The 15,210-nt window shown below is 45.7% G+C and overlaps 1 protein-coding gene and 1 long non-coding RNA gene across 3 annotated transcripts; both read right to left on the bottom strand.

Moving 5' to 3' along the window:
- Positions 1-375: 375 nt before the first annotated feature.
- LOC109646481 (DDB1- and CUL4-associated factor 1-like) lies at positions 376-14,191 on the bottom strand. Of its 2 annotated transcripts, none has more exons than XM_069515415.1 (30): positions 14,001-14,191; positions 13,041-13,237; positions 12,850-12,926; positions 12,631-12,704; positions 11,960-12,073; positions 11,543-11,680; positions 10,825-11,388; positions 10,630-10,731; positions 9,567-9,725; positions 9,192-9,371; positions 8,994-9,103; positions 8,728-8,827; positions 8,113-8,282; positions 7,769-7,893; positions 7,600-7,676; positions 7,023-7,187; positions 6,482-6,637; positions 5,646-6,266; positions 4,705-4,982; positions 4,394-4,592; positions 4,030-4,112; positions 3,859-3,943; positions 3,497-3,730; positions 3,276-3,369; positions 2,816-2,920; positions 2,644-2,717; positions 1,976-2,065; positions 1,754-1,897; positions 1,410-1,547; positions 376-759 (listed from the first exon to the last, which is right to left on the bottom strand). In XM_069515415.1, the coding sequence occupies exons 2-29, from the start codon at positions 13,229-13,231 to the stop codon at positions 1,413-1,415; spliced, it is 4,644 nt and encodes a 1,547-aa protein (XP_069371516.1). In that variant the 5' UTR covers positions 13,232-13,237; positions 14,001-14,191; the 3' UTR covers positions 376-759; positions 1,410-1,412. The 2 variants fall into 2 exon arrangements, with proteins under 2 accessions (XP_069371516.1, XP_069371512.1); XM_069515411.1 differs by having other exon boundaries at positions 1,421-1,547.
- Positions 14,192-14,463: 272 nt separating this feature from the next.
- Positions 14,464-15,149, bottom strand: LOC138405840 (uncharacterized). Its single transcript, XR_011239508.1, has 2 exons — positions 15,011-15,149; positions 14,464-14,878 (listed from the first exon to the last, which is right to left on the bottom strand). It is a non-coding gene; the product is annotated as an uncharacterized lncRNA (long non-coding RNA).
- Positions 15,150-15,210: the final 61 nt, after the last annotated feature.

Here is a 15,210-nt window from a genome sequence, read left to right as displayed (position 1 = left end):
CAAATTAAATAACTAAGACTTTGACTTTGACTGAGGAACATGAGCAGACATGAGTGAAACACTCCCACGTCTCCTTGTGAACACGTAAACCGACTTTTGTGAGAAAGGTGAGTGAGTCTTACTTCTTCAATCAAGTGTATTTTCATTATTTACAGGATTTGATTAAGTGAAAGGAACCAGAGAGGATTGTCTTTGTTCTGACAGCGTGAAGGATTTCATCAGATCCAAAGAAATAAAGTGACTCTACCTCCAGCACGAGAAGAAAAAAGAACAATGTCAGTGTAAACTTTAATTTTGGCCCAAACCTTGACGATTCATCCGTGAGCGAACGCGACACTTTTTTGTCAATGAATGAAAAGAAACATGAAAAACAAATTAAATTAAATTATTTATTCTGCAGCATTATTTTTTTTCCTCCAGCAGAGACTCAGGTAAAACATCATAAATACTTTTCTTCTTATTCAAAATTCGTACAAACACAGGAAGCACAGAGTCCAGGTCAAAGGTCAAGTCAGTGAAATGATCCGAGCTCCGCAACCGTCACTGTCGTCTCTCTGCAGTTTAAATAGAGACAATCAGTGTGTTCACATTCCACTTGCCTGGTTAAATGAGAAACGATGGTTTGAAAAGAAAAAAGTTCTCGTCAAGGATCGAGGTGTCGACGGCCGAGCGAGCGTCTTTTCCCGGGTCAGGAGAACCAGCGGTCATGGAGCGACCGCAAGAGTTGAAGGTCCTCGTCATCTGATCGTTCTCCGTCATCTGCAGCGAGTAAACACACACACACACACACACAATACGAAATGAATCGAATTTCTGACGATGAAATGAAAAAACTGCATAAAGGATTTTAATCTGTGTCATCAGGAGACAATGTAGAAACCGAATTAGAATTTAAATCTATGTTTTAATCTGATTCGAGGGCACAGCTGCAGATTATTTTTATTCTAATCGACACTGATTTTCGGATTATTTTCTCATTTAATTGTTTTTCTCTGTGAAAGTCGTTTGAAATGCAGCTCACAACGTCTCTGCCCCTGACGTGACGTCCTGACGTGACGCCCTGACGTGACGCCCTGACGTGACGTCCTGACGTGACGCCCTGACGTGACGCCCTGACGTGACGCCCTGACGTCCTGACGTGACGTCCTGGTTGGTCTGTGCAACTTTTCCAAAACCCAGAGAGACGTCTGGAGTCTAAACAGCTGCAGATATCTTTGCTGATTCTAAATGACTCTGGTGCGTCGGCAGCTTTCGCTCGGTTTGTTTGAGCTGATGTGAAAACCACTGACGCCGCTTCACGAAGGAAAACGTTTTCTTCGTCGTGCAAAAAAAAAGGGTCTGCCCACAGATGCACTGTGTGAATGTAAGAGAGTTTGAGTGGTCGTCATATATAAAAACAGACCATTTACCATTTACTCACAGTCAGGGTCGAAGGGATCAGACCCGTCTTCGCTTCTGTCGGAGTCGTCGTTGTCGTCGTCCGAGTCGTCGTTGTTGTCGTCGTCATTATCGTCGTCGTCGCTGTTGCCTTCAAGAAGATCTGCGATCTGTGGAGAAGAGATGGAAAAAAAACTTTACTGGGGAACAGAAACAAACGAGACAGAGTAAGAAGCATCTGAACCGAGGACTGATTTTACTGAGCGACAGCGCCCTCTGCTGCCACACAAGGTGATTCATTCTGCTGGTTTAAGAGGACGAGACGGACAGAAAACAGAAACACGTCCTGCGTCTCCTGAGTCCACAGCTCTGCTACCTCTTCGTCTGTGGGCAAGTAGGCCCCGTCTTCTTGATTCTCTCTGTTGTTCAGTTCCTCGATGAGCGGGTCCGTGTCCATGTCGTCGTCGTCGTCATCGTCGTCTGTGTCTGACGAATCGTCGTCGTCCTGATCTTCATCATCCTGGAAGAGAACAAGACACATTAAAAACTCCAGAGTTCATCTCTGGAAACAAGTTGGACTCAGTTCAGTGTTTCTCACCTGGTCGTGTTCGTCTCCCTCCTCGGCCAGTTTCTGTCGTCCCACCTCGTAGAGACGACACACCGTGTCCAAACTCACCGTGTCCTGGTTCTGCACATTCACAAAAGACACTGTCGGTAAATCTGTGGTTTCAGATCTTCCTCCCGGAGACTTTTCTCTAAGACCTTCTCCTCTCTGTTGTTAATGTGACGGAACATTTTTTCTGCCTCAACTTGACAATGAAGATCGTTTTACTCAGACCAGTTGAAGAACGGATTATTTTCATGAATGTAGAATTATCGAAAAGAAAATCAACATGAGCCTTTATCATCTTATCTGTCTTCTCTTCACATTTTATACAAGATCAAACTTTTGAGTCAGATGAAGTCGACAAGAGGATAAAATAGAAAAAGGAAAGATCAAATAAAATAAAAACATTTAGAATATGTTCATAATATCGTTTGTATAGAAATGTTATTGTTGATGTTTTCATTTGTCTTTTATTGATGTATTTGTATTTTTCTCTGAGCTGATCAAAACAAACTTCAAGCAGCTTTAAATCCTGAGGCGACGTGAAACACTGACGTGGTCATTTTGTTCTAATCAAGACATTCAAGAGACGGTTTAATTCCACGAGACCCGTGTCATTTCAGATGAGGTTGTTATAATCTGTATTAACGTCAACTTACCTCGATCACGGCCAGGTAACAGTCCTTGTTGTCAGTGCACAGGTCAAAGATGTTCCTCTTCACGTCCACTGTGGCTGAAAGGAGGAAAAACAAAAAACAGATGTCAGTTATAAATTGAAGGCAGAGTGTAAATTAAAAAAAGATCTGGTGGATGTGAAGACGAGCAGCCTACCAATGGGTTTGTAGTCTGTGGCGTCAAAGGTTCTGAAGGACGAACCGAAGGGACTCTTCATCTGCTGATCCATCACATCATCCTCATCATCGGCTTGTAGCATTGCTGCACGTGTGTGTGTGTGTGTGTGTGGAAAGGAAGAAGAACACAACTGGTAGTTACACACGTAATAAACCCGACGACGCAGCGTGATGTTGAAGACGATCACAGAGAAACTGACACAAACTTAATCAGTTTTGAGTAAATGACTGGAGTGGCCGCACTGCTGCTGCGACTGAAACTTAATCACTTCCTCTTCGACTCCAAGTGGCAACTGATCAAAAGTGGAAGAAATTCCCTCAAGACGTCTCGAGTCACATTCAAGAGGCCAAGACCATGTTCCTCTGAAGCCACCGTGACCTCGATGGTGCAGAGGCATAAAAACACGTTCCCCGTCTTCACAGGTGCGTTTTTTCTTTACCTCCGTACATGATGGTGGCGTTGCTGTTGAAGACGAGTCTGCACTGGTCGAGGGCGGGGACTGTGTGCAGGAGGTGGAAGGTCTTCAGGTCCCACTGACACCTGCTGTCAAGGCTGAGAACTGCACGACACCGTGAGACACTCCAGCTGAGGCAGAGCGCTGGTGGTTTATTCATATAGAATCATTCATATTCAGATTGTGTAAAAAAACCAGCAGGATACAATCTCAGTGTTGATGATGACCTCCAGGCTGTTGGGATGGAACACGCCGCTGATGTTCATGTTGAACTTGTCGAACTTATGGACGGCCCGTGACGCTCGAACGTCCCACAGCACGCCGTCGTTCAGCACCAGGTCATCCGTCGGGTTGAAGGTGGCGCAGTTCCTCTTGTAGTTATTGGCCAGGCCGGGGTCGTTCAGGGTCAGCGTCTTCTGCCCCGTCTGGATGTCGTAGATCTGCAGAAATAAAAACCGTTCGGAACAACAGAAATATAAAAGTAAGTCTTGTTAATGATTTACAGCATTATAACGAAAGGGACGTTCAGTTGCTCTGATTCACGTCAGGAACGTTTCTGGTGACCTACGTGTGCGACCTGGTCTTTGGTGCCGATGACTCTGTCCTGAGAGAGTTTACTGAACTCAACGTAGTGATCGTCTACAAAAGAGTTCCTGAGAATAGAGAGGAAACATTTCATTAACGTCAAAGCATCACAGTTCATAAAGAGAAAGAGTGTGTGTGTGTGTGTGTCTCTTACTTCATGCTAAAGACACCATCCACACTCCAGAGAGCAGACAAGGGGACGCTCCAAGAGGCAGAGGTGAGCAGCAGTTTTCCATCCTGACAAACAGAAACCATACTTTTATTTTTATTTTATTCGACTCATTTAACTTGAAGAGGATCATTGCTGTAAATCCACCTACTGCAACTGATGCAGAGAAATTCAAACAACATTTCAAACAAATTATTTTACCACTTTTGTTTCATCATTTGTAAATAAAATAAAATGAAACTGTTATAATAGTTTTTAAATTCTGGAACCCATCTCGCGACTTCCCTCTCGGTGTGGTGCGACCCCTCAGGAGGGAGCCACTGATCCATGAAATGTGGTGTGAACGTACCCTGGAGGGTTCGAGGTGTGTGATGGCCGACGTGTGGCAGGTGTAGTTCGCCTCCTCCTCTCCGGAGAAGACGTTGTAGAATTTGAGTCGACCGGAGCAGGTCCCGAGCATCAGGAAACGCTCGCGGGCTGAGAAGGCACAACAGGTGAAACCGCTCTCGTCTCCGTCGCCCTCGTGGAAGACCGACATTGGGCGAAACCTGAATAGGGGAGAAAGAAAAGGCCACAGGGAGGATGCACAAAAAATTAAATGTTACAGAAACACACGGTGCTGAAGTGTTTTTACTAAAGAGGCGAGCGTCAGTTCGTTACCTGCTAAATATCAGATGTCGGTCCAGACACCCTCTGTCCACACCTCCATACTTGGGGTACAGAACCCTGCTGCCCAGGCGGACAGTGAAGTTGGGCGGAGCCTGTCTCCTCTGCTTGGGCTCGGGGCATCTGTGCGGGGTGAACAGGGAAAAGGGCGGACAGGTGGTGACGGGATTGGGGCAGCGGGCGTGTTGTTCCCTCAGGTATTCTGTGATGATGCTGTCAAGGGTCGGGGGGGAAGGGAGGTGGCGCTCCGGCTGCTTCTTCATGGCCGGAGTCTGAGCAAGAGAAATAAAAACATATGATTCAAATTGAACCTGAGTCAACGGATGAGTATTTTCCACCATGAGAGAACTGTTCTGAAAACCTCTCTCTCTCCCAAAAACTCTAATGTGCTGCTGGGATTTGAACCTGTGACCTTCCTCCTACAACAGATCCACTCATCATCACTCCGACTGGGAAACTCTTCACAGTAAATACATGTTGTTGTTAACAGTTACTTTACGCAGCCTTTGTCTCCAACAGTCCTAATCTCAACATAGATAAATACCAGGATACAGAGATATTGATGGGGACAGATCCCGGAATATATCTTTATTCATGAATCTTGCTCTGTGAGTTTCTTTGTCCAACAAGTCCCCAAACCACAAGAATATATAATGTCCAGTGAGGACAAATGAAACCGCTCCGTCCTTGCTGGACTATGTCTCATCCTTCTACCAAGTTTCATGGAAATCTGTTCAGTATTTTTTGTATAAAGCTGCTGAAAACCAAACAAACAGAATAAAAACATCACGAAACCCAAAATATTAAACCGTCACTTCCTGATTAACATGATAGTTTCAGGACAAAAAGGTTTTCATGTTCCGAGACTAAATAATTACAGACGGACTGATCGCCAGAATGTTAATATCTTTACAGAAACCGAACCCGTCACTGACCTGTATGAAAGCACCGTGGTCAGACTTCTGCTTCAGCGCACGAAGTTTTTTCCCTGAGTTGCAATTGGCCGCAGGGCGTTCACGTGTGAACAAAATCCGTCCAACTGGATGTGAAGCCTGTCCGTGGGAATGAGGAGGCGGCGGAGTAGGGAGGGCGGAGGTAGACGAGGAAGAGGAGCATGAGGGGTGAGGCGTGACCGGGGTGCGGGAGGGAGGAGGAGAGGTGGAGGAGACGGGAGAGTATCCGACGTGGCTGGCAGCGCGGGCCGCGATCCCACCAACCAGCCGGCAAGTCCTGGGGATCAGTGAGGAGGGGGGAGGGGTGATGCAGGATGAGGCGTTCGGACACAAGGATCCTAAATTAGCTTCCTTAACGAGCAGGCTGGCCGTGTCATGGAGCCCTTTGGCCACAAGGTGGTTCCTGACCAGCACGAGGAGTTCCTTCTCAGGGAAGGTGATCCGTGACTGTGCGACCACGTTGGCCCTCTGCAGACGAGCCAGCGACACGTCGGTGCCCATGAGCAAAGGCTTCCCAGACACTCGCTCCGTCATCTCGGCAGCGAAGCGGCAGAACCGGACGTGTTCGCTGCGTTTGTCCTGCAGCACCGGCTCCTTCATCAGCTGCAGGGGTCAGAAGGTCAGAAGGACACGTGAGGTTGTGAGTGAACAAACTAAAACACAAACCTGTGCGATGAATATTTCTTGTGAATCAGAATTTACAGTGAAAAAATATAAAATGTTCAACATTTTTATGTTTTATGTCAAATCACATAACGACGCCCGCGTAGAAGATTCATTTTTTATTCACATTGAGGGTTCTCATAAACAAATCTTGCCTGTTGAATGTGTCCGCTGGTGAACAGCGGCAGTTTGCTGATGATTTGTCTGATCGCTGAGCAGCGAGAGAGTCCGACCAGAGCCTTGCAGGCCAGAGAGCGGATCAGGTCTGCGTCTGTGATCGGCATCTTCACCGACAGCAGAGACAGAAGAACCTGGGAAACACGAGAGGGTCGGAGTTATGGGATGGTCCGTGATTCAGGAAGTGGCGTTACGGTTCATAACGTTCAGTTAAGAGTCCACAAGAATCAAACAAGTAAATACACGTCTACTCGTCTTTATTCCACTGCTGCTCGGTGCACCTGACATTTCCTGAAAAATCCCGAGCAACCTTTGTTCAAAAAGGTTTCAATCAACACATTTGAACTTTTCTACCTTGAAGCAGCAGCTTGATTAAAGTGAGTCTCGGAGCTCAACGCACTGACAGACTTTGTTTTTTCTTCACATGAAAACCTCGTCATCACTCGGACACAGGGCCCAACGGAATGAATCAGCACATGTGACTGCAGGGGGCGCTGTTGATCGGCACTTAACTCTTACCTTTATCCCGTTGTTGTTCTGCACTACCTGCCACATGTGGGCCAGCACCTTGTTGTGGGGGGCGGGGGGCTGCTGGGGGTGGAGGGACGGCCTGAGGGGGGTGACAGCGAAGGCCCCCACAGTGTTCAGGCTCTGGTCCGGAGCGCACACACAGTTTGTTATGACCTGGGAGGTCAGAAACTGTGTGTTAGGGTGGAGTTCAGGTCGCCAGGGTTTATTTGTGAACGTGATGCTGTCGAAGCTTGTTAAAGCAGGTAAGAAATCTAAACGTGGATCAGCCGACTCTGAAACAACCTGGACCACAGCGTCACAGTGTTCGGTTACTTTCTTTACTCGCTAAAGTCCTCGACACTGAATGTGTCTAAACATTGCTCACTCATTATTATGTGTCCTCTGAATGAAATCAATGAAAACATGCGATCACACTACGTGAAGAAACAAGAGTTCTTCTCTGGTTCATGTCCCACCCATCCACAAAATGTCTTAGACATCATTTGAGTAGTTTCTGAGTAATCCTGCTGACAGACCTGAGGTAAATATCTGAGCGGGAACTTCTCCTTTAGCATCATTCTCTTACCTGTAGTGCAGACTTTTGGATCTCAGCATCGTTGACGAACACCTCGCCCTCAGCCACGCCCAGGATGATGCTCATGCCTGCAGCAGAGACACAACCAGGACGAAAGAGCACAACAATGAATCAGCGCCAGACGAGACACTGACAGAGAAAACCAAAGAGTTTCACCGACCCACAGTGGAGACCAGCGACCTGGTTTCATCCAGAACATCGACAGTGTCTGCCAGCACCAGCTGGACTTTAGGAACCACAGTGAGGATGGCCAGGATGTCCAGCGCATAACGCACAGTGTCACTCCTGGACAGAGACAAATGGATCAAGTTCCTCATCAAAGTCGTAAATGTTTATTTCAAAAAGTAGAGATGCAACGATTGCAATTTTCTTGGATTTCTTTTTTCAGGTCTGACCTGCGGATTCCGATTTTGCTTCTAAGAACTTTAATTTACAGAAAACCTCAAAATGTTCTCGAGATATATATCAATTTAAAAGGAATGATCGGGCTGAAAATCGTTTTACCTTCCATAGTAAGTCCTCCAGTCACAGGCCGCAGAGATCAGCTGCAGCATTAAAGGGACACAGGACAACTTGTAGAAAACCTCCACCGGTTCCCAGTGGAGCTGCGGAGGTCCGCACTCGATGAGAAACTCCATCATCTCAATAACCTGTTCTCTGGTGTACGTGTAAGCCTGGAGACACACAGTGGAATGTAAATGTAAGGTTTTTTATGGAGGCAGATACAAACTGTGTTTTTATTCCTTTCTGAATTTCTTCAAAAAGACAAACGTACTAGAAGCAGCAGTGGCTGATTAAACTGGATAATTCTAAGTTAAATTAGTTTTTACTCTGAACTTCTTCACTTCCTACTTTGTGTAGCTGCAAAGCAAAAATATCAGAGTGAGCGCGTGGGCGTATTGATGAGGTTTCTAACGTGTGACGGACGTGAGACTGTGTCTGAAAAGGGTTCATTGATGTTCTCTTCACAATAATGTTTCTTTCTGGATTAAATCACGGTCGACTGTTTGTGTCATGCTGGAAAAAAGTCTATTTAAGAGATTTGTTTTGTTAAAACGGTGAAATGTAACATTTGATCGGTTCCTCTACAAACAGGATGATTATGAACTCATGTCGTACCTTGTAAAACTGCTGCTGGGGAACGATGGTGCCTTTGTCTGACGTGTGCAGGGCCTGCTTCACCTGCTCGGCCTTCACTGCCAGGTGAGCCTCAAAATACCTGGATAAAGTCAAAGAAGTCATCAATTATCTATTTTAATAGAACTGTGCTAAACAGCTGCAGGGACAAAGAACAGGTACAAAGTTTGTACGAGTCAGAGCTTAGCATAAAAACTTTTACAGCACCAACACGAAGGAAATAAAATAATAACAACATGTGGCTGTACCTGCGGATGGCCATGCAGGTATGTTTGGCCGTCTGTCGGCTGGAGAAAACCTGGTCATCGCTCATTATGGACACTTCACTCTCTCTGTTGAGAATCTCCAGAGTACTAACCTGCAGAGACACAACGAGGCTCCCCTAAATATTTAGTTGTTAAATAAAAGAGAACTGTGATGACACGCTCAGGAGATTCAGCACTGACCAGGTTGACGAGCCTGCGCAGCCCGTCCTGCTGGTCGAAGAGCTGCAGCATGGCTCTGAACGAGAAGGAAATGGAGAAAAACATGGTGGCGTGGCACACGCCTGAAGCGTGGGACGACTCCAGCAGCCACACTGCGTAAGACACCATGTCGGAAAGAACGCCGTCTGGGAGCATACACACCTACACACACACACACACACACACACACACACACAGTAGAGATAGAGAGCAGGGGAGTGAGGCTCAGTCGGTTCCTTGACTCTAAATCGAGTTTTCAGTTCAGAGTCACATTGTGTCAGGATGAAAATGTTTACAATGATCGGAACCATTAGAATCATAGACAATCTGAGAGAGTGTGTGTGTGTGTGTTCATACCCTCTCCATGGCGTCTTGGTTGTAGGCCAGATAGTACAAGCAGAGTGAAACTCCGGTTGCTGCCATCGAGGGCCTCGGGATCTGCAGAAGTTTCTGGACTCCTCCGTGAGCAATGAACTCCGCTACGAACTTTTTATGGAGGAGCAACGAGGCGAGGTACTGACGAGAGAAGGAAGAGACGTAAAGTCAGTGTTTTTAATCCTGAAAGAATTTTCAAATAAGAAAAAAACAAAAGATCAGTTGATTATTTGTGACAAATAATAAAGTAAGAAGACGGAAGTTCAGCTGTTTGAAATATTTTCATCTATATCTGAATGAAGTGAAGAATAAAGTATGAGAATCTTACGGACTAAAGATTTATTATTAATCTCATGATCTGTATGTTCCTAATGATCTGTATGTTTCTAATGTTCCTCATGATCTGTATGTTCCTAATGTTCCTCATGTTTCTAATGTTCCTCATGATCTGTATGTTCCTCATGTTTCTAATGTTCCTCATGATCTGTATGTTCCTCATGATCTGTATGTTTCTAATGTTCCTCATGATCTGTATGTTTCTAATGTTCCTCATGATCTGTATGTTTCTAATGTTCCTCATGATCTGTATGTTTCTAATGTTCCTCATGATCTGTATGTTCCTCATGATCTGTATGTTTCTAATGTTCCTCATGATCTGTATGTTCCTCATGTTTCTAATGTTCCTCATGATCTGTATGTTCCTAATGTTCCTCATGATCTGTATGTTCCTCATGTTTCTAAAGTTCCTCATGATCTGTATGTTTCTAATGTTCCTCATGATCTGTATGTTTCTAATGTTCCTCATGATCTGTATGTTCCTCATGTTTCTAATGTTCCTCATGATCTGTATGTTCCTCATGTTTCTAATGTTCCTCATGATCTGTATGTTCCTAATGTTCCTCATGCCCTGTATGTTCCTAATGTTCCTCATGATCTGTATGTTCCTCATGTTCCTCATGATCTGTATGTTCCTCATGTTTCTAAAGTTCCTCATGATCTGTATGTCCCTCATGTTCCTCATGATCTGTGAGGGCCACAGTTGTACCAGCAGAGCGTCGTAGGTGAGCTGCACATTCTTGGTCTGTCTGAGGTCGATGTAGTTCATCAGCAACAAGCGAGTGTCCTGCTGCATGAAGATGGCAAGCAACTGGAAAAGAAAAGAAAGGTTATAAGAGTTTTCATCCTAGCAGTGTGGATGGAGCCTGGTTAGCGGCTGGTTGATCAGTTGGGATCTTCTCACCTCCTGATATTCTCCGAGCGGCTGCAGATACTGCAGGATGAGCCTCTGCTCCATGGCCGGGCTCAGCGGTGAAAGGCAGTATTCAGATCCAATCACCATGGAGCTCATCTCAGACCAGGAGCTGCTGCTGATTGGCTGGTTACTGGCGTTGGTCCTCTCCAAGTTCAGCTTCTGTTTCGCGCTCCTCCCGTTCTCCTTCACCACTGGTCTTTTGACTCCTCCCAGGCTGTCCTGCGTCTCCTTGGAGGCGGGGTCATTGCTCGCTTGGTCAAAGTGTGGAAGCAGCCGTGAGGAGCTGGATCCTCCACCGCCGCTGCTTCCGCTTCCACCATTTTTCTGGAGCAAAGGTTTGGAACCGGCCTTCGACAGCGGCCTGCTGCTTTCTGCGTCTTTTCTGTCTTTGTCCTCGTCTTCGTCCTCTGTCTTGTCTCGCTGCTCTGCGGAGATGTTTGAGGTTTGTGTGGCTTCGACCTGAGGAAGATGCTGGAGGGTCTTGTTTGGACTGACGTGATTCTCGGCCTCTTCAGTTTGCAGCTCGTGCAGACGCCCAATCATCATCGGTACCTGGATGTTCGGAGGAAACAAGAGACGTTATTAGATCGATGAAGAGTTCCTGAGGATTTCTATGTATATATATATATATATAAATATATATATGTATTGTACAGATTTTACAGCAGAGTGAACAACAGGACGTTTTCTCTCGTGTGAAACTCACCAGCTGCAAGTTCGAGGGTCTGTATCCGGCTGCCACCTCCTGGTTGCTCATGGCTCGGGCCAGCAGCCCTGTGGCGTAGACGCACAGCGGCCGCTCGGCCTCACGGGCGAAGCCAAACAACGTCTCCACCAGCCCCTCCTGTCACACACAGACACACACACACTGACTCAGTCACAGCGAATCTGATGCACAATAAGTGACATCTGCAACAATTGACATTAACGCCAATTTAAAATGAACATTAACTATGATGCTGCTGTAAGTGGAGACAATAATATATTTGTCAAATGTCCGTCCTCCTGAGTGGAGACACGAGGCTGCAACAAAAGACAAAGTGGTAGGTTGCTAATCTTATATTATATATTTTTTCTTCCCCTCTGTTGTGCGCTCATCTTTGAAATGAAACTATCATTTTACCTTCTCTTGGAAAACGACGGAGGTCTCGAGGCCCGGCATGATGTCCAGCAGCAGACGACAGGCGGCTGTTCTGAGGCTCAGTTCTCTGCTCGTCATGATGTACGTGTCCAACAACTTGAAGAGACACACAATATGAAATGAAAAGCTCCACTTCTGCAGTGAAATTCAAACTTTCTTTATTAACGGGCATAAAAAAAACAATCAAATAAGTTTGTTAAATTCAGATTCTGTACGTGAATTTGAAATCTGTGCGTATTTCTAAATAAAGTGAAACAGGTGATTTCATTTCTTCTATTGTTTCAAGGTTCACTGATAAAGTTCAAAATCAGTTATCTGTTGGTTTCTTGGCTGCTATTTTGACACTTAATCTTTTTCAAGCAAAAAAACATTGCAGCTTCTCACGTTTGTAAATTTGCTGCTTGATTTGTCACATGTGAGAGTTTTGATCTCAAACTGTTTTAGACTGAAGAACAGAAAAATCTGAGCTGTGGAAAGTTTTTGAATCTGCATTGTTTCACTTATCGATGAATTATTCCGTAGATAACTGATCAACTGAGAAAAATAATCTCGTCTCTCTCCGGCAGATTGAGATGAAACTCCTCCGTCTCGTGTGGATGAACACACACAGACCCCGCGACACGATTCAGCAGAATAAATAAATCAGTCCTCACAGCGTTCGTGAAGTTATTGTTCGTGAAGAGCATCTTCAGGAGCTGTCCCAGCATGCCGTCTGGGTTCGCCCGACCTGCAGTTACAAGGGAGAGAGAAAATCAACGACCAATCACAAACATGGACAGAAGCTTCAGTTGAGGAAACAGTTTTTTGTGATTGTGTTCACGAGTATGGTGTTTTTAAACTTTTTGGACAAAGAACAAAACGGTTTTGAAAACCTGGATGTCGGTCATCAAACGGATCTGGATCTGCTTTGTGATACTCCGAAGTCTCTCGTTCAATCAGCTCAGAGATTCTGCAGAAAAAACACAGATGAGACAGAGTCACGAAAGTCCTCCAGAAACAGACGAGCAGAGGCTCTGACGTTCATATCTTATCTATTTTATCATATCAACAAGTCGGCGCTGACTTCGTGAGGCTGGACACCAGCTGCTCCGCGCTGCCTCGCTGCGCCTCCTCCCACTCCTCCAGCAGCTTGGAAAGTTCCGCCTTAGCTTCCACGGCCATAGCCACGGCCATGGCGGCCGACACGGCGGAGGACAAGGCGGACGACAGAATGGCCGACGCGGCAGACGGTGGTTCTTCTTGTGGGGAAGACATTTCCGCCTGTAACACAGAGGAGAGACAGGAAGTTATTAATGAATGTGTCACATAGTACGACAACTGCTAGACTACACTTCAGAAGTAAGATACAACTTTTCTACAGCTAGAAAACTTTTGTCCATGGACGAAGTATTTCACACAAGTTTCAGTTCAGGAGAGTTATCTCTTCACACACACACACACACACACACACACACACACACACAGAAACACACTCACTCACACACACACACACAATGAGTCGGTGTGTGTGAATGTGTGTGTGAATGTGTGTTTGAATGTGTGTTTGAGTGTGTGTGTGTGTGTGTGTGAGTGTGTGTGTGAGTGTGTGTTTGAGTGTGTGTGTGTGTGTGTGTGAGTGTGTGTGTAATCATTCCTGTGTGCGTGTGTGTGTGAGTGTGTGTTTGAGTGTGTGTGTTCCTGTGAGTGTGTGTGTGTGTGTATTCATTCCTGTGTGCGTGTGTGTTCTTGTGTGTGAGTGTGTTTCTGTGTGTGTGTGTATTCATTCCTGTGTGTGTGTGTGTTCCTGTGTGTTCCTGTGTGTGTGTGTGTTGAAGCTAACACTTAGCAAACATTAGCTAACTCCTCGTGTTTTTTCTCCTCGGACTCCCGCCGCCTCTGTGGCCGCTGCCTCGGCTCGGTGTCCCGGCTGAGAGCCGCTGGAGTCCCCGGGGGACAGAGAACCGGAGGAAGGGGACAGCAGCGTGTTGACAGCCCGCCTCATGTCACCGCGAGACGGGTCCAGCTAACGGCTCGTCTCCCTCACCTGAACCGTGACGTCCTCTGACCGGACTCCCCTCGACCCTGCTCGGCCTCCGGACACACTCGGCTCGGTTCCTCCGGAAACAACCGGAACGACACTGACCGTTAACGGAAAAGAAAAGTTTTTGCGTCTGTTTTCAAACTTCTCCCGGCGACAGCACGTTGCGTCACCGAGTCCGTCGACGTTGGATGACGACAGGCGGCGAGGTGCATCGTGGGACTTGTAGTGTGGGTTGAGTTAAGTTAAGGAAGTTCAGTGTTTTCATGAACAAGTTGAAGTTTGAGAGTGAATCAGTTTCAAACTCATATTTTAATGTTTGCTGAAGTTCTATTGTACATATTGATTTTTATAGTTTTACTCTTCTACAGTTTGAACTCTTAAATAAACACATTATTCATGGTGGAAGGCAAACAAACACTTTCATTGTACGACAATAAACGTGAAGTTAAAAATACCTAAAGCGGCATTAATTCAATTCAACTTTATTTGTGTAGCGCCAAATCATTATCTCAAGGCACTTTACATAGAGGGTCAGGACATTACGTAACCTTTACCGAGCAACAGCGCCCCCTGCAGCCACATGTGCTGACTAACTTTACGCACAATATAATTGAGACTTTTTCCGTCACTGACACGTACTGTACTTTCATGTACATCTGGAAAATATCCACTAGAGGGCAGCACAGGGTCACGTTGATGGTGGAGGAGGTTGCGATAACGAAGCTCTTTACGAAAGATTCCCAGAGGCCAGATGATGTCACGTAGACGTCAGGAGTTTCGTAACGACTCGAAGAGAATTAACTTTTATCGTTCGTTTATCGAAGGTCGTCTTCTTTTGACTTCGAGATCATTGGAGTCAAGCAAAGAGACTCATGGTCCCTCTGAGAGAATCAGGTGAAAAGTAAGAAAAAGAATATTATCAGCGATTATTTCAATCTTTCATTCCTTTTTACACGATGACGCATGTAACAAACGTCTATTCACCATCTCATTTTTATCGCTTTATACTTTACCTCCTTATTCTTTGTCTTCATGTCCGACACCGACCTGTTTGTTGACACGTATCATATCGGATGTTTGTGTGATCGGAAGCTGCAAATGAATCGTCCTCCTCGGGATCAGGAGCTCTCTGGATCTGAATTGATTTGACTGTTTCATTTGTATCCGTAAACCTTCAGAAGTAAACAAGTAAAGAAATGTCAAGTATAACGAG

Source organism: Paralichthys olivaceus, chromosome 2, assembly GCF_024713975.1.
Source record: "Paralichthys olivaceus isolate ysfri-2021 chromosome 2, ASM2471397v2, whole genome shotgun sequence".
NCBI classification, from domain to species: Eukaryota; Metazoa; Chordata; class Actinopteri; order Pleuronectiformes; family Paralichthyidae; genus Paralichthys; species Paralichthys olivaceus.
The sequence above is the reverse complement of the archived record's forward strand: the minus strand, read 5'-3'. Positions and strand labels throughout refer to the sequence as shown.